The 19807-nt window shown below is 38.9% G+C and overlaps 1 protein-coding gene across 4 annotated transcripts in view; it reads right to left on the minus strand.

The window, feature by feature from the left end:
- Positions 1 to 19807, minus strand: part of FAM135B (family with sequence similarity 135 member B) — a 220797-nt gene that overhangs the window by 59149 nt on the left and 141841 nt on the right. For 3 of the 4 annotated variants that reach the window (XM_080381174.1, XM_080381173.1, XM_080381172.1), the window contains 3 exons: positions 13492 to 13562; positions 10867 to 11040; positions 894 to 1020 (listed from right to left, as the gene is read on the minus strand). In XM_080381174.1, the coding sequence (XP_080237300.1) occupies positions 894 to 1020; positions 10867 to 11040; positions 13492 to 13562 (372 nt within the window). Of the gene's footprint in view, positions 1 to 893; positions 1021 to 10866; positions 11041 to 13153; positions 13742 to 19807 lie in introns of those variants that run through there. The other variant, XM_080381175.1, reaches the window with a different exon arrangement.

Here is a 19807-nt window from a genome sequence, read left to right on the forward strand (position 1 = left end):
GTCACTTTGTTTGCCAAAAGTACACAATGACCCAATGGTTCAGACAGCTGCCTCAGGCCAAACGTTCTCTCAGGCTGAGTTAATTCCCTGGTAGTTCTTCTGCACCAGCTGCTCTAGGCTAGCATATTTTTAATATAGATACAGAACAGAAAAGCTTTGACAGGAAAAGTTGAGGGAAGCTGAGGGCAGTATGTTAATCAGAACCCTTGAATCAGGGTTTCCTAACAAGTTAATGATTCCAGTATTCTGGGTTGAGTTTCTAGACCTGAGGAAACATTTCTGACAAAAAAAAAGGCTTCAAAACTAACACTTCAAACCAAACCAAACCAAAAAGCTACTACTCGTTATTTTTCAAACAAGAAACTTTGTACTAAAAATTGCATAACAAGCTCTTGTCTTACCTGTGGTAAGTAAAAAGATCAAAGACATACACTAACTGTGTGATCTGCCTTGAGTAAGGCAATGTGTGTAACATCCCATCACCAACACACACAATACTCAATAATCCAGACACAAACCTTTCCTTCACAACATCATTAATAATGAGTCGCGTCCTCTGGCTGTCAAACATAAGACCTAAAAGCAAGTATTTTTTACTGAATAATTAATTTCACCTTATAGTAGACACTTGGTCAGGTGAATCGTGCCTGAAAAGTGTCATTGGCAACCAGGGGTATATCCATACATCTTGAACTTTCCTGAAATGGTTCATATATGTGGGGGCTGAACACCCAGGAACTCCAAGTGCCAGGTGTTTCATGCAGAACTGTTTGAAGGGTTCTTCTTCCAACAAAATCCCCCTACTAGCAATATAAACCAGGGCACATTCTTCACAGATAATGTGGACACTCTATCTGATCAAATGGAAGTAAAACATCATTGTTCATCCTCACCTCTGAAGAAGTGGGTCTGCAGTAGCCTGCTCCAAACACTAGATTTTCCAATGACATACTGGACTGGTCTGGTCCTGCCTCCAGGTTGCCTTTACCAAGCCATGAACCTTTCCCTGGGCGAGCAAAACTAAAAGAAGAAATATTGAGAAGAAAAATAATCAGAGCAGTATTGTTAAACAAGACTCAACGTTGCACCAGTGCTATTTCCTGCCTTAGAAAATGTTTGCAGTTTTGGTTTTGGCTGTGATGGATTTTGCTTTTGCTTATTTCAAGCTGACACCATAAGTCCATGTTTCCCTTTCAAAATTAACATTGTCCAGCATGCACTAGCTCAAATGATGTGCATGGACTTTGATTTCTTGGCATTCAGTCCAGCGGCTTGAGAGTTATCTTTCAGTCTGTCCTTTCTCTCCTTTCTTGCAGATCTTCTTCCAGCAAAACATCTCAACAGTACAACTTTTCCATCTATCCACATAGATAATATTCTTATTCAACTTCTCATCAGCTTGTATCTTGGTTGATGCAACATCTTTCTCTCTGACTTTAACTATATCCTCTTTCCTCTTTGAATTGTGCATGATGTCTCTTCACTATTAATATCCTTTACAGTTCACCCCAATTTTTATTACAGATTGGACATTTAGTTCCCACTTCTCACTGTCCATTGACATAAGCGTCCGGCACTATAATGACAAGACTTCAGCCCAAAACCTGCATTTCCTTTCGCTGGTGCAGTCCATTCATTTGGGATGTGTCCTCCCATACCCATGTGCAACATGAATTCACTGTTATCCAAATTCTTCCTCAAAAACCTGATAGAATTTAAGTTATTTTAGTGCTCAGCTCATTACCTCTCAGTGCTGACATGGTCACAGTACTCCCTTCTGACTGTATCTGCATGACTCCTATCTTATAGCATGAACTCAGCAAGAGTGGAACATCTTGTTTGGAGTTTACTCAGCACTGAGCCCCACAGAGTCCTGATACATAGCTAGGGCTCTTACTCTGAATTAATCTGAGCAAATGTCTACATCCCAGTTAATGATGTAGGCTGCCTTTAGATTTGCTGGAGAGGAATTGACATTTCCAGGGTATGAGTCATCTCTTTCTGAAGCGGTGATATCAAATAGGTCAGATGAATTTCACCCTCAAAGTGCTTATTTCTTATTGTGGACTATAAAGACAGGCTAGGATGACTGCCTCATAATCAACTGAAGTGAGGTGAGAGAAACACCACTGTTAGTCCCTGTGATAACATGTGCTGTACATAAAATATACCAATATTTCAAGAGAGATATTAGGCTACTTGTGATGAATCCAATAAGTCAAATTACTGAGTTTAAATGGTGATAGAAGCAAATATAACTGTTTTTAAAAAACATGGAGGCAAAGGTGGAACTGAAATACGAAAGTGCAGAGAAAAAAGAAAAGCACATTCGCAGTTCGTACTCGGTGCAGAGGTAATGTCACTGCGTTTGTGCTATAGCTTCAGGCTGGGAGCACCGTTCACAGGCACCTGATGCCCATGCTGGCATCCCAAATTACATCATACCCAGGAGACCTGGTTTTCTTGGAAGAACAAAAGCTTCCAAGATGGGGAGAGCAAAAAAAAATTTAAACCATAACGTGCCAGAATTAAAAGCCACAGGGCAGTGCTGTTCATTCTGCCAAAACTTTCCAAACTGAGGTTATTCCTCTATGCAGATATGTATCCCGTGGCCACAGCAGCTCAGATTAGCCGCAATTCATGGCTGTCTAAACCTGATTCGGTTGTTAAGGACAGATAAAGAGTCCTGGCTGCTGAACAGAAACACACAACAAAAGAAAGGATGCTTATGCTAAGAATACAAGACAAAAGAGAGGGCCAGCAATACTTGCTATCACCCAAGTAACAGGTGGGGTTCTGACTTGCAGGGAAACTGAGTGATGTATGCAACATTAGAAGAACCTCAGGCAAAATTAGGAACTGGAAAAGTTTCAGAAGGTTAATCACGAACCCCTGCCTCACCTCTAAGCCAAAACTGCCGTTTGTTCTGTATCACCTAGCATTCATTTACTGACAAAAAGTACATCCCCTAAGGGGGAGGATGGTGTAGAAAACCTTAGCATATATCTGGCCTTGTTTATGTCTGTATTAATTTATGTGATTCCAGAACTCTCCAGCTGGCTGCTTCTAAGCAGCATGAAGTCTTTCCATGTATTTCATACCTGCAACATTTAAGACAAAAATAAATAAATAAACTAAAGCAATTTCAACCAGCCAAAAGATAAACACTGCTCTCAATAATTTCAGTTGTTATTGGACGATGTTGTCTGTCCTGGTCTGATGGAAGGTCTCAAGAAGCAGAAATAAAAAATGATTGCTGCTGTATCACAGAAAGAAGCTTAAACAAATGTTGCTTGCACATGAAAAACGCCTGATTTGAATATTAGCAAAGCTTTCAAAGTTTTTAAGGGAATGAAAAGCACTTTATAATGCCTTTTTTATTTATTTATCTTTTGCTTTTACAGCAGAAAAGGGATTTTAATCTGTTGGTTTTATGGAAATTGATGTAAAACAAAAACCTTTTTTGGGAAACCTGCCAAAATATCATCTGTCTGTTGAGGGAATGTTTAAGTGGAAGGCTTACAAACTGCTGAGGTTCCCCTAATGCTTTCTGAAGTACAAAATACTTGAAGAGAATTTTTATTAGCAGTAACAAGTTGATTTGCTACATCGAATTTTGGAATTTGTATTTATTTTATCCAATTATTCCTGCAACCATGTTCATTTCTATGAATTTTGACCCTTGGTTATTTATATGTCTATTTGGACTATCTGTTTAATAGCATTGATTTAATATCAACATTTATATCCTCATCCTGTATGTTAACCTTAGCTTTTATCTGGAGTCAGGATAAAAAAGGTCAAAGAGGTAATGTGTGCATTTCTGGGAGAATGAACATGCGTGCAGAATAAATATTTTTGGTGAAAGAAACAATAGAGGCTTTTGCTTTTTTTCTGAGCTGTTGTTTTGATGACCTTATCCGTGAGATGTCTCTATCCTTCAGAGGAGTCTTTTAGTTCTTATAGCAGCCATCTATGGATACATATTGTAGTAACTTGCCTTCAAAAGCCAATTTTTTTCCTGTTGTATAGCCTGCAAGATACCAGCAATCAAAATATCAGAACTTTCTGACTCAGAGGTTATATTCAGGCAATTATTTCCAGCAGTCATGGTTATCTTCTACGAATTTGTGTCCATGCCTTTTTGATTTCTACTTTTGACTTCCGTAACATCTCTTGGAAGGAATTGCACGCTGTAATATATGCTGTACTTTCTGTTTGTTTTGAACCTGCTGTTGGAGAATTGAATGTGGCACCTCTTAGTTCTTGTGTGGTGCAAAATATTACATAATCATGTCCTGTTTTGTATCTTCTGTGGAGAATTCTCTAACACATAAATGAGATGACAGTTCCGTAGCATAAGAAATGGATTGGCCTTGATAAATGTTAATTCAGATGTGTTATTGAAATAATTCGGAATAAATGCTTTAGGCCAGTTTAATAAAACATATTATTCCCTTTGAGTTTAAACTGCCCCAAAACGAAATAACCCTGTTTTATTTTTCACTCACTTTTTTCAAAATAAGGATCTTTTGCTTTTCGTGGTAAGCAAAACTTAATTTCTTCACAAATTGTAGTTTTTAGCAGAATGGGGCAAAAAAATTTTACAGATCGGGATCTCAGTCTTACTTGGGGAAAAAAAACTATCTACCATCATCATATGAAATAGCAAAACTATAAAACCCAAACAAACAAAACCCCACACAATCACTACACTTCTAATGACAAGAAATCATAATCTTGTGTCTGAAGCAGGAGTGGAAGTTCAGGAAATGAACTTGCATCCCATTTCAGCCAGATCCTATGGAGAAATCACTTCTTTTTCCCTCAGGCTCTTATGCATAATATATTACTGACTTTAAAAGTGAAAAATATAAGTAAGTCCCATGGAAACCACACACCTCAGAATCAAACCCTCCCATCCTCCACTAACAGCACTGTCTGCATTTCATCGGGAACTTCCTTCTAACTCCCACAGATCAGAAACATGTAATGCACAACACCAATTTCCCTGTTTTTTTAACTCAAAACTTTAAATAGCTTTTGGCAAATTACTGTTGGAACATGGCCATAGGGTGTATGGATGAGCTGTTGTTTGTTTTTGAGAATCATATATGGATATTTACAGATTGCGCTCCTCTAGACATATTTCTCTCTTCCATGAGTTTCACTAAGGTTATAATGAGTGACTCTAAAATGTTGTGAGCTTCTTGGGTAAAACTGGTAAGATTTACTAAAATAAAATTTGTAATGGAAACAGATGTCTCTCCCTAGATCCTAAGCAGAGTTCAGTGGGAATTTGGCTTGAAATCTAGTGATTCTGATTGCTGGAAAATACTGGTTCATTTAAACTTAACCTTAATTGCTATAAAACTTGAAAGCAGGTAAAGTTACGTAGTGGTATTTATCTAGTTTTGGGTGGAGATGTTTTTGCTTTTTGGTTTGGGTTTTGGGGTTTTTTTTTGAAAGTTTGACTCAGAAATAGGGAGTTTTTATGTGACTTTACAGCTGGTAGCTCAGGAGAATGTAAAAATTGAAGGTTTATTTTTGCAGATGCATAACAAACAGTAATAAATAAAAGAAAATTCAAAGGAACAAACACCCAGTGATTATGTAAGAGTTCTTAAAGGAAAAAAAAAAACAACAAAACAAACAAACCAAAAACACAAACCAGTATTCTTTTAATAAACATACTATGGAAGCAATAGTTCTTCACTGCATAAATACTCCATTTTCTTTCTACAGATCATCTTATTTGCAAATATGATGGATAGGAAAAGTACATCAGAACTTTACTAGCTCAGGATTACAGGCAGTTTCATATGTAAGCTGCCCATAAGGAGATGCCAGCTACACTTACAATTGTAGAAAAATTGACCTGCATAGTCTTCACCCAGATTGAAAGCGCACAGGGTAGTACAGTGTGCATATCATATATAGATACATCAGCTGTGATTTTGAGGAACAGGAGGATACCTGGGAATAAAATAATTTAGGTGAGAGAAAATTGCTCAAGGATGGCCAGGGCCGGCCTGATACTGCAGTGTAGTAGAGTACAGCAGAACTAGGTCAGGGCTGAAACCTTTGAATACTCTGTGTCCCTTTGATTCTGTTCCCTCTTCCCAGCATGGAATAAGCTGAAGGCACTGAAAAATTCAGTATCTGTGTCCTGCTTCTCCACCTCTACAAATAACATTTGTATTATTTCTCAATATGAGATGCCACCAAGATTTCTTGTTTCTTATACACCGGTTTGGATATGGGCAATTAATAATTCAATGTTAACAAGCAAAATGTTGAAAGTCTACTTTGTTTTTCACATAGACATATGTATGAAAGTTGGGAAGAGAATAGAAAGTTGAAGAGAATCTAAAAAACTGAGGAAATTAAACCCCTTTCTTGTGCAAACAAGTGAAAACAGGTTTGACAGCTGCCTGTAATGAAGGATCTTGCTTATCTGCAGCAATTTCAAGCCTTGTTTCTTTTTTTTCCCTTGGTGTTTTGGGGTGTGGGGTTTTTTTTGGTTGGTTGGTTTTTTGGTTGGTTGGTTGGGTTTTTTTTCAGATTGATGATGTTTTCAGCTGAAGCCCAAGAGCCAAAGTAAGTCTGCAAATGCTGTGGCTATCAAGTGAGCTGGATTCTGCACAGTCTTTAGACAAAGCACAGTTTTTGGAAGACCAGTCTGTACAGATAGCAGCAGCCTTGTGCTGAAACACAGGTTTTTTATTTCCAGAAAGCTTTCAGAGGAAGAAAGTATAAAGCATCTGAGGTCTGCAGATAAACTTTCAGTAGAAAACATGCCAACTAGATCCTGTTGTCCATGCTGCTTAATAGGAAATACAACATACAGGGCATCATTTTCAGTGTGGAAAGCTGTGCGTGTGTAGCTATGTATTAGGGTACTTCTTTCAGAGATTATTTACAAATCAGTTTTTCTTATAAGAGTAGTATGTGCTAACTCCTTTCAGGAAGGAATGGTGCAGACGTCTACGGAATTAATGAAGTGGGTAACCACGTTTCTTGCTGTTGGGTTCCTAAATGAGTCTAATGTAAAAAAGGCACTGAGCTGGCAGCATGACTGAGACTAAGTAGCCCTGTACACCACAGACATGGATCTATCCCTTTGGGAAAAGCAAAAATATTTCTTAAAGTCTGAACTATGCTGGAGAAAAGCGCCTTTTCTAACAGCTGATGCTGGGCTAATAACTGCTGGTTATACTTACAGACTGGACCAGTTGCAAAGGCAGTGAGAGGGAGCTAAGGGAGAAGTCAATGACTCAGGCCAGAAACCAAACTCATCTATACCAAACAGAAAACTGGAGTCCAAAACCCCTAATTCCTCTGTGCCTTCCTCCTGCAACAGCCTGCTCACATTTTGCCTCTGAGCTTAGGTAAAAGAACAAAACCCGCTATTTAAGCAGTTTGTGGAGGCCAGTGCCTTCAGCAGGGGAGTACTCTCAAGACTGAATATCATTCACTTTCTCTGTTTACCTTTTGACAGACCTGCTGGGATCATCTTCTGTCATCCTGGGTAAAATGAGGTCACCAGAGGCAAGCCCTCTAACTTTCCAACGAGATGTCATTTCTGTGATGTTAGGAGAGATATGCCAGCCAACTCCTGCTCTAGATTCTCTTCACTATTTCTCCCACATCCCCAAAGTCTCAAAATACTGCTCCACAATTTGCAGTTGCCAAAAGCGTACTGAATGCACCGAGCAGACACCAGTGCTCTGTGCAGTGGCTGTCACTGTGGGAGGGCAAAGGGCTTGGGGGCTGCAGCAGCACAGCTCAAGCCCTGGGGTTTGCAAGTAGCGGTGTGACAATGTCCTTTGGTGCCTGGTGGAAGGGTTTGGGTGTAGGGCAAGATGCAGGTGAAGGGAGCAGTGTTTCAGATTGAGACAATAGCTATTGCAACCATTACACCCCACATTCCCGTTCTGCCCTATTATTGCACTCCTGCCTGGAAAACTAGAGTTTTGGACTTGGCCCCCAGCAGTCCAGCTTCCCCAGGAACTTCTGGGGGTTTTTTTAGAGACGTAAAAGAACTTTAAAGGTCAAAGTGAGAATTTTTAACCAAGCTCTGACTCAGTGCTTTGTAGGGACAATTCAAAGCCACCCATCCCCTTCCCTGCTGCTCAAAGTCCCCTCTGCAGCAGCATCTCAGAAGGATGCAGCTACCTATGGAGCCAAGAGAAAAGGTGATCCAAGCCCCAAGGTATCACACCATGCTCCTGGTCCTCCCACATCTAGACCAAATACGGTTGTTGTAGAGGTAACAGAGCTGGAGGTAAGATGACTGCAAGTCTGTCTCATCACCTCCCTATCCAGCCTCTCACCTGCTTAGTAAATGCATAAAGCCATTAACAGCTGCCATGAATTGGGACCCTATCAAAAAGCTGAGGGCTATACTTTTTAGAAAAGCTGAATCACAAAATGTCCATCCAGAGTTCTGCAAATGATCTGAGAAACATGAATTTCACTCATTCTAAGTTTGGTAAGAGCGGAGGGCTTCAAAGTATCAAACTTAATTGAATATTTATTATATAACAATTATTAACCAGGACAAACATCAATATCAAAATGTTCACTTGTCAAAAACCAGGAGGTAACGGAGGCACCCTGGCAAGGGTGCTATTTGTGGGTGTACATGACCCTGCAGGGAAAGGCCTGAATCTGCCTTGCTCATTTCTCTGTGGTTTTCACTGTTTAAATACAGGCGACATGGAAGAACTTTGGGGAAGAGTATCTAATTTGCCACCAGAGCTAACAAAATGTGAAAAGCTGAGTCCACAGGGCGTATGTAAGCAGATAGCTGTGCAGTGCAGGCAAAGTTGTTTTCCAGCAGAACTTCAGGACAGCAGTGAATTTCAGTTTTACATAATGTGTGATCTTTATTTTCAGGGTAGATCTAGAACAGTTGCTTTACCTTTCAGTGGATACCTATGTGTAGAAATAATATGTATGTACATGTAAAGCACATACTATAATGGGACAATTCAAGGTAGCAAACTAAACCACAATGAAATACTGTGTAGATGTTTTCCTCAGACAATGTAACTACCTGGTGTTTATTTTTCCTATAATGTGACCAAAAAAAAAAAAAAAAAAAAAGACTTCCCAGTTATTCAGGTTCTATTGTGCTACAAAAATAAAGCTCTGGTTTTACAATTAAACTTTTTTTCTGTGTTCCTAGTAAACTCCAATGATAAGTGATAAGCAGGAGAGTTCTGAGCTGTGAGAAAAATAAGTTTTAGCTGGCTGGTTTTGTTTCAGAGTGCTTTGAATTTGTGCTTCTGTTGCACTAGTGTCTTCACCCTGATTTATATCTAGAGAACACATGACACAAAAACTCTTTCGGTTTTGAATATTTATCAAGAAGACAAATTCTTCATATCACACTTCAAAATTATTTTACTGGCTTAAGCAAATGAGACTCTATATTGTGTTGTTAAAATCTTCATTCTGCTGCATTGAGTAAAAATTCTGTATACTTCATACGTGCCCACAAAATCATGCTTTAAAAGCTATAATAATCTGACTATGGAACAGTTGCTTATCATGCGACTTATGCTTAATAACAGTAACAAGTCTCTGCAGCCCTATTCATTATAGGATAACAAAGCACTGAAAACAGTCATTGAGCCTGATAACTATTGTTCTTTCCCCCTTTTATAGAATAGAACAATGGACAAATTGAGTGAAATTATCTGGTTAGAAACAGTCAGTTAGAATCTAATTCACTATTTAAAAACTCAACACATAGCAGAAGAGAGATACAACAGTTACCTGTATCTCAGCAGCAGCAGAAAAGACAGATACATCAGTCTGATCTACTAATGCAACTCACATCACTGTCACAACTCAACCTTTTACAGCCTTAATTCACTCTACGGCATCATGTCAATGCCTTTATACAAATGGAGAACTGAAGGAAAGATGTATTAAGTCAAAACATGAAACCTGAGATAACAAAGAGTCTACAGGTTCATCTTTTCTTTCTGACACAGTGGTCTTTGCACAATATTTGACAAACTTCAGATTCTCCTGGTCATTTGGTAAACACCGGCCTTGTTGGAATAAGGGAAGCTGAAAACACTGAACATTGCATTTTCCTTCAGAACCATGGGAGTTCCCTTCCTCTCAGACTCTTTATCTCATGCTATGACAAGATTGGACACAAAGTAAATTGCCAGAAAGACCTTTGCTTCCCCTCGCCTGCTCTAAATATTAGAAGATATTGACCTCCAGCTCTGTTTTATTTGAAGGAGTTCTGAATTATTTTCTTGTCATTACGAATCAGATAACATAAATCACACCTAGACCCCATGGCAGCTAGTATTTACTGCTGCACGGTTAAATCAGATGCTGCTGCAAAGGGAAAATTCAGCAAAGCCTTAGCCAGTACTGACTAATGCATGCCTCCATTTAGCCATGTTATGAATTATGCTAATGCACAGAGGGCACAGATGAGATTAGCCTCCAACTGTCCTAAATGATTTACAGAACAACAGGGGGAAAAAATGTAAATGCTCTTAGCTGCATTTAGACTAAAGAGGAAAAAACGCCAAGGAGAAGAGTTTTTTCACTTTCCTTATGTTACAGATGGGAAATAGAAGGATCAAGACTAATCAAAATTTCTGAACACATTCCCAGAGATTTTGCTAGTTTTTGATCAGGCCCCTAGCATCTTATCACGAGAAGGAGCCTGAGTCAGAGGCTGGCCCAAAACCCCAGTCTCTGAAATCCTAGCCCAGGATCAAAAATGTCGAAATTAAATTATCCTCTCTGCTTCTCCCATACAGTAAGCAAATGAACTCAGAAGAGGAACCTCTTCTGCCTTTCAACAGAGATTTATGTGTCTTTTACCTGATCAGAGGCTGGTGTAATGCCACCAGTGACGCATGCACCGTGACGGATATCACTGACAGGTGGAAATAGTCAAACATGACAGGAACATGGTGGTGCAGACCTCTCTGGGGGTGGAAGTGAAGACACAGTGTACGGCTGCTGATCATGGGGATTGTTGGAACATCTCTCAGCCTGAAAGAGAAAGTTTTACAAGAGTTAGTGAAGCTTGAGTTGTCACTGCCCGTAACATGCTACAGGCAGCAGGCGGGGAGATGGCTCGAGGAGAATTTTTATCACTTCTCAGCTTCATAAGCGTTTACAGAACTGATGACTATCTTGTGTTGTACTTCTGCCCAGCATAAATATCAACATAAATATAGATATAAAAAGAAATAATAAAAAGCAAAAAAAATATATATACACACACTGTATAGAAGAAAAATAGATGTGATGCAATTCCAGTTTTCCCTAGTGATTGTACTTGATGTCCACCTATGCACTAGTTCTGGGGACATGAAGAACTAAGTAGGAGAAGGAAATGCATTTAGCAAACTGCTCAGTTTATTTGAGTGTTCATAGCCAGGACAGCTTGCTACTTGTGATTTTCAGCATAAGAACAATCAACTCGGGCAATCTGTGTGAGTTAGAAGTAGTCTTGTGTCAGAGAGAGCTGAAAATATTTGGAGTACCTTTCCACATACCTGATCTTCTGAAAAAAAAAAAATTACAAGAGGCAAAAGAAAGAGTAGGTGAAGTAACTGCAGAGAGGCAATACAAGTTGGACTGGCTTCTCCTTTAATTAAATAAAAACTAAGACTTTCATGTAAAGTTTGATTATAGCTATTCCAGGATAACTTTCTCAGTATGCAGTCAACCACATGACATATGAGTCACCTATAAGGCAGGAGACTGAGATGTAAACCTGGAGTGTGCCTAACCACATCCTCCCAATGTAAGACAAACTCACTTCCAAAGAACTGTTTTACAGTGTAACAGACCCTTCTGAAGCCAACTGTTCCCCAGAGCTAAGAGCACCTATGATGAAACAGTTGAGTACAGAGCATGACAGTCCCAGAAGTATTTCTATGAGATTTGCACAACACCCTTTTCTAAAAATCACTGCTTTTTTTTTTTTTTAATAGTAAATGGGATTAATCATTCAGATGATAACAAAAATTAGATGTATGTGTTAGAGCACAATTTCATAACTTGAATATCTCAGTACTTTTTACTCTTGACTATCACAATGTTTGTTTTTTCTTTCTTCTAGACCCATCAGCATCACAGCTGATGACTGATGGTTCAGTCCCACCTGCCTGGGAGAAAAAGTTTCCACTTTTTTTTTTTTCTTAAAGACAAAGGAAACGTGTTCCTGAAATTTGTTTAGGTGCCCTATGGATATGAATAAAATCACATGGGGACAGCCTTAGCATGAAACACAGCTCAGATTTCTCTGCATCCCCTCTGTCCTGGTTTCAGCTGGGATAGAGTTAGTTTTCTTCTTAGTAGCTAGTATAGTGCTGTGTTTTGGCTCTGATGTGAGAACAGTGCTGATAGGACACTGATGGTTTTAGTATAAACATTACCCAGCAACAACTAAGTCAAGAGCTTACAGTTTCTCAGGCCCTGCCAGCAGGCTGGAGGGGCACAAGATATTGGAAGGGGACACAGCCAGGACAGCTGACCTGAACCAGCCAGAGAGGTATGCCATAGCATATGGCATCATGCTCAGTATATAAACTGGGGGAAGAAGAAAAAAGGGGAGACATCTGGCATTATGGCATTTGTCTTCCTGAGTACCCGTTACACGTGACGGAGCCCTGCTCTCCTGGGGATGGCTGAGCACCTGCCTGCCCATGGGGAGTGGTGATGAATTCCTTGCATTGCTTTGCTTGTGTGCGCAGCTTTTGCTTTACCTATTAAATTGTCCTTATCTCAACTTTCGAGTTTTACATTCCTTTCTGATTCTCCTCCCCATCTCTCTGGGTGAGGGGGAGTGAGTGAGCGGCTGGCTGCATGGTGCCTGTTGCCGGCCGGGGTTAAACCACAACACCCTCCCACCCCCTATAAATGCTGCTGAAGTCATTGCAAGCCTTTTCTGTGATTCAGTGAGACTGAATAACATCTGGGATCACAGTTTCTACTGTGTCTCAGGAAGGGATGCTATCCCCACTTCATCAAAGATTATGGAATCAAATACAGTTGGAAGAATTCAAATTAAATGAGAAGACTCTTTCCTCCTAAAATATAGAGACAGCTTTGGTTCTTAATACAAGAAAAGTGCTTAGCATCTTCATACACCCACCTGCAGCCAGAAAATACTTCATTGTCTCCTGAGATAAATGCATTCCTGAACCACAGCCCCTGCTCACATGGAGGTCAGAGATGGTGTTCCCTTTGACTTTAACAGCAGCAGAGATAGAGAAACACTTAAACCTTTGAAAACCTTGCACTTAAAGGAGAAAAAATGTTCCTTTAAAGAGAAGTATGACAAATACTGTTCAAATACAGACAGAAAAAACAGAAAAAATTCAACACTGAGGCAAAGACTATCCCTTTTGTCAAAGGACTCTCACTTCATCAAAGTAATTTCCCAATTGAATAAACCCCTGCATTATCAATTGAGCTTAAATCAGCACTTACTGTTGTTCGCTATCTGTAAAGTGCAGGTCCAACTTGAGCTGAAAATCTGCCTCACTTAATGCATCTTCCACCTACAAAAACAGAAAGGTAGGGTTACCTTTATAAGCTGGCACCTGCAGCATTAAAGGCAAAAGTGGATGGGTTTGTCTGATAAAAGCAAAGGCAAAAATATGCAGTAACAGCAGCACCACACCACAGTAGGAGAAAGGAGCAAATGTGACAACAAGTGGAGGTAATTGCTGAAGGAGTCAGAGGTAACCAGAGCAGTCAGAGGTGTTATCTGCTCCTGGGTGTCCTGTCATGTCAAAAAAATCAGTCCAGACAAGAGTAACCAGAGTGTGTAGAGCACTATATTTGTTAGATGCTTGCTCTTTGCACACTGAGAGTCAGTGGAGTATTGCTGAAGCTGCGCTCCCTCATTGAACGAGTATTCCTTGGGATTATCTTGTCAGCCAAACGAGAACAAGGACTAGGTTTTCTTCATCGAGAAACAGCCATGAATTACTCTGGTTACCGACCTGTAACTAACACAAGGTTCAGAGTTTACAGCCTAGAACAATCAGAAATGGCTCAATTCTAACAATTTCTGATCTCTCGTCATTAGTCTTTTAGGTTTTTTCTCAGCAAACGGAGGTTTTCTAGCCTCCCAGTCACTCCTTTCATCCCTTGGCAGATTCATGGAGGAAGTTCACAATTTATTTTCATCTAGATCATTTTATTTGCAAAATTCAAAGGCTTTCAATGCTTTTAAAGCTTCAATTAATGAAATTTTAGTTGTTCACTTTGTTGAAGGGTGCTGAGCACATTTAAACATGATAGGATTCAGCTCGCCAAAACAACTGAAGATATCATGTGTGATCATAAGCCAACTGACCCACTAGTACCTTCACCTGTTAGGTCCCACCAGCAAGACTACCCTTGTGTTATTGTCAATAAAATACATTAATTTGATTTTCTGAAACAGTACAAGAAAGGAGTTGTCAGTTCATTACCTTCACCTGGAAAGGACTACATTGGATAACACACCCCAGCTGGGCACAGTTAAAACAACTATGGGAACAAATAAATCAGAATGGAAGTATTAAGCTGCCCAGCACTTTCTTGTTCACTTCTTTGAAATGTCTTTACTTCCCCAGCAAAGTAGGTTTAGCAAAATTTAAAAAAGCTTTTATTTCTATCAACCTAAATGGAAATACGAACAAAAATTTACTCATTTTTTTTTACCAAAAGTCTTCTTCTGTGAGTGTAAGCATCCTTTATTGTATTTCAGAGCACAACAGGAGATGTGCAAGAATGCAGATGGAAAAGTGGGGTTGTTCACTGGGGGTAGAGTATTATAAACATAACTTCTTTGTACCCAACGTTTGCCACAAGAAAGGTCAGGTGAGACATTTATGATCTGTCTTTTTTTCCGTGGAAAGCAATAAGCAGAGGCATACAGTGAGCTGACCCATCCTGAGGTACGCATTGGAAAAGGACAACTGATTTCTGTTCGTGCTCGTCTCTTTCCATTGACAGTATATAGAGCCTAGAGAAATATCTTGGTCTAGATACACTGGAATTTTAGACGGCTTAAGTTAGGGAAGATGAATTCTACTTTCTTGAGCTGATTAGCACCTTCTTAAGAATAGATTATACTAAAAATGCAGTGAAGGCAACGTCAGAGTTATCTAGCTGGCTCTGACAGCTAGGATTCATAAAATACACAACATAAGCCATGTTCTGCTAGGTTTTCCAAAAGTGAAGCTCCATCTACAGTGTACCTTTTTCTGTTGAAGCAAGAAAATTGAGAGTCAAGGACTGATCGTATTTTGGCTACATTATCAAAGGTGTAAAATTTAAACCCTTCTGAAATCGTATGATATTTCTTCTAGCATGACCACAAGCACAGAGATGTGAGGAGAAAATTCAAGCTTCTGTTTATCAAAAACATGCCTTCTCTTTTGTGTTTGTCTCAAAACACCTGGAAGTATGTATTTCAGAAAAAAAAAACAAAAAAAACCAAAAAAAATATTTTTAATGAGTTGTTGTCACTAAAAATCACAGTTGCTGGCAGCTGCAAAGGAAATAATCATTATTGAAGCTACAGTCTGAATTTAAACTAGGAATTCAACTCAAGTATAGTGCCCCAGACAAAGCAAACCTCATCCTCCAGCAGAGGGGATGAAATTCTGGGTCTGTGCCTAACACTTCTGAGCACCTGCAACTGTCACTGAAATCTGAATCTGTGTTTAAAACAAGTTCAATAGCTAGTGACACTAACTCAAAACACCTTGAGGCAATTAGCAGATGTCTGAGAGACTCAGAGGCATTGAGGCATTCATCACTGCATGGGGCCATACAATAATGTGCAAGTATAGGATATTTTTAATCCCAAAACTGTATTGAAATCAGACTGTTCAGAGTAGTGCAAAACCCCATATAAAATCAAACCACATTTCTCATTACAAGTTTACATGTTTTCCTTTGTATATTAGAGGTGTAAATTTTAAGACAAGTGAAAATTGGACAGTTGTACAAAAATCACTAGACTCTTCATGAGAAAAATACCATGAAAAGGCTTATGCACAGGTTGAGACACAATAGAATTATGCACAGTAATTACATGACACAAGTTACTATACAGCTTTGATTCCTTCTGGACTTTCCTGTAGTTTACTTTTGTTCACTTACTAGAACCACAGCTGGCCAAGATCCTTTACACAGGGAAAAAAAATGAAATGGCCTTTCCATAGCTCATACAGAAGTGGCACTTTGCAATTTCTATCATCTCTCAGTCTCCTGTGTAACATAGTGTTGTCCTTAAATGAAATATTGGTTGCTTATTTTAGTACTGGTGGGATGATTATGGTGTTTTCTAGTTACTATTTACAGACTGTATAATTTTCCAAAAGTTTGATAGACTATCAGATTTTTATTTATTTTTTTTTCTCCTGATGAAAAGTTTTAAATTTTCACATCAACCTACTTAAGAAACTAGCCTGAAAAATTTCTCTGGACTATAATTAGTGTTTGACTGGCTAAGCCAAGCAGTGTCTTCCCAGGTACTCTGTGAAGGGTTTTCCAGTGTTTTTTTACAAAGTTCTTTGACCCCTCAGCTGTGTTAATGATTAAAATCACAGCTTGTGAAAGAGAAAATAAATCTATGTTTGTGGAAATACCTTCATAATAAAAAGGGAATATTATTCTGTTCTGTAGTATTACATACACCCAAATAAAAGTAAGGGAAATTCTGAACGTCTGACCTATGGGAAATACCGTTGCATTTCACATGCTGATCTTGTCTCCAGCCAAAAATAAGATAAGTAAAGACAGTTCTGAACACAAATTTTGAAAGCTTTCTTCGAAATAGTACATGCATTTCATACTTTTTTGCCCCCATAATATCAAAAAAAGCTGAAATTAATTTTGTCATTTCTCATTTGATTAATTCTTCATTGTTTAATCAGTTTAATATTACCCTGAATTTTCTTGTAACATCATCTTGTGTCTTGTGGAAAAAGTCTGCAAATGCAATTGCTGGGGTGTGCCCACATTTGCTGTAGTAGTTTGTGCAAAAAGACCCCATATTCATCTGTGAGCAGATACAATTTTCCAGAAGGTGCTGTCCAGAGTTCAGGCTGTTTTCTAACCTCTGCCTCTCTCGCCAAAGTACTGCACTGAGAGGGAAATTAATTTTATCAAGCACTGTTTTGAATCTGTACAACAGAAAGTATTTGTATATGAAAAGTAGAAGTATTTTATACAATAAAAAATATATACAAAGTACTCCATTCTCTGCTGAACTGACCTGGAATCAAGTGCATAATTTCCGTTTTTAATTCTGATTTTTTCAGGTTTACATTTACATCTTTGGTTTAGATTTTAAGAGCTGTGATAATACGGTGATAAACTGAAGTTTCCAGCATTCATGTGATGTACTTCCATAATACTTAACCATTTAGCCAGAATGGCTGACTGAATGACCTGGATGTCCCATCTCACTTAAATTTCTCTGGAAAGTACAAAGTCTTATACTGTGATATCCCAGCTTGCCTCACTCTGTCCTCTCCCTGCTACTAAACTGTCCCTGAATGGAGCCAGCAAGCGAGAAGATGGACAAGTTTCCTATTTTATTGCTTGATGAAAGAGGCAGTGTTCCTTCTTTAGTAAGAATGAAAGCAAAAGCTTATGAAAATAAATCAGACTTCTTTGTAACACTAAAGGCTACCTCAGCCCTGCAATAATGTTTCCTAGGAAGTCAAAGAATCCTGCATTCTGGGATAATATAGAAAAAGGCATCTAATAAACCAGAGAGTTCTAACACATCATTTATATGGTGAAAGGTATGCTCAGTGCTGCTTCTAGGTGGATAACTGAGGCATCTTCCATTTAATGCCAGACAAAAAAGATGTATTTCCATATTTAAGCTTATATATGGTTATGCAAGAGAAGTGGGAATAAAGAATACAAAAACCAATAGCAGATAATCTTATCTGGACATACGCATTACGTTTTGTTTTTTTGGGATTTTTATGTACTGCGCCTATCTCAGCAGCCTATCTCATTAATAAAACTACCCTAAGCACCGTGGGGAGAAAGCATACTTCTACCTTGTTACATTTGATAATTCCAGCTCTGACAGCAGAAACTCCATAGACCACATGAACTCAATATTTCCACTACCCAGTCTAACTTCCTTATCTATTTATCGTAACTTCCATTTACAGTAAAGCAACAAACAGATCCTTCACCCCCAACTAAATAAAGTCACCACAGCACACAATCAGCACAAAAAGGACCCACATCTGCTGTATGTTAAATAAGTTAAGAGGTTATGAACAGAGATAGTATTGAAAACGCTACAAATCTCTAGCTGTTTTGCTAATGCCACATTGTAAGGATCGCATCCAACATAAGAGATTCTGTGACAGATGCAACATCTCTCTGAAATATGGTTGTGGATACAAAAGGTTTCTTCTGAGCATGGTGCCCAGTGGAGTGGCACCCTTTGGTCTCTCCCATATTTTTATCAAATATATCAAGTTGTGGAGGACAAGACATCAAAGCAGAAAAAAGAGGCCTGGCAGCATTAAGCAGAAGTGAATTGTGTTAACCCAGTCAACATGCAAAAAAAAATTTACAGACCTTTATTTTTTGCCTTTGATTCTTTAGTGTTTTCAGCAGCTCATCTCGAACCAAGAGACCCACTTATCCTCTTATTCTACACCCAAAGCAACTTCCTCATACAGAGATAATGGAGTTTTTTCTGTGCAAAACCATTCTGTAAATATAGAAATGGGTAGCTGTCCTTTTCCCAAGGGACCTTCTACGAAAAGACAAGTGTGATGCACACAGCACATCAGGAGTCAGAATGAGTTTTAGCTGTGAGGAATGTTGTGGGATTCTTTATTTTTATTTTTTTTCATTTTGTGAGGTGCACAACTTTCCTGAATATTAATGTAAAACTCATCAGAAATCATCCCTGCTGAACACAGCAGAAACTGCTATAATTTGAGGGGAGGGACTTTTAATCAGTGATGTTCCACTGAGGAAGGATAAAGATAGCATTCAATTAAGCATGTTGGAACATTTTCCTAGCAAATATTGATAAACTTGCATATAGTAATTTTTCATATAAGCACAAAACAAAAATTCTAGGGAAGAATAAACTGATGACATTATGCTAAAAAACCCCAACAATCACAAACCAAAGCAAAACACCAAGGAAGAAGTGGGAGGGAAATGTAAGCATGTGAAATAAGCTTGAATTAGGTTCTCCAGCTGTTTTAATTTAGATCTATATATAACCCATATATATATGGGTTGAAATAGAACAAAACATAAATTTAAAATCTCTTTGTGCTCAAACAGAAAGTTATACAAAGGACAGGTGAGCACCTCTGGTGCCAACTTCAACATGGAGCATTTGATTCACACCGGCTGCATAACTTACAGAACCTGTTTTTGATGGCAAGCTGACTTTGCAAAAACAGTCAATGTCATGTGTCTCTCATTATCACTGAGAGCAAGTACCAATGCCATCCATATATTTTGTATCAGTCCTTGTGCTGGCAAAGCAAAGTGATGACACATTGGGCCAGACTTGAGTGCTCTTCTACTATGACACTTTCTCCCTTTTTCTGTTTGTACAACAGTACTCTCTGTACTCTTAAGACTGATGCTTTCTTGTAGCTTCTGGGAACAAGAGTTCTCACTGGAAGACATTTAGTTTCACATCAGTAAGAAGCCGCCAAAGGTGACCTACAAGATGTATGGTTCACTTCCCTTGTGTGGGTGCTCACATTGGCTGAAGGAGTGGATGCCGAGTGGGGAG

Source organism: Falco punctatus (genome assembly GCF_963210335.1).
Source record: "Falco punctatus genome assembly, chromosome: 3".
Classification (NCBI taxonomy): Eukaryota; Metazoa; Chordata; class Aves; order Falconiformes; family Falconidae; genus Falco; species Falco punctatus.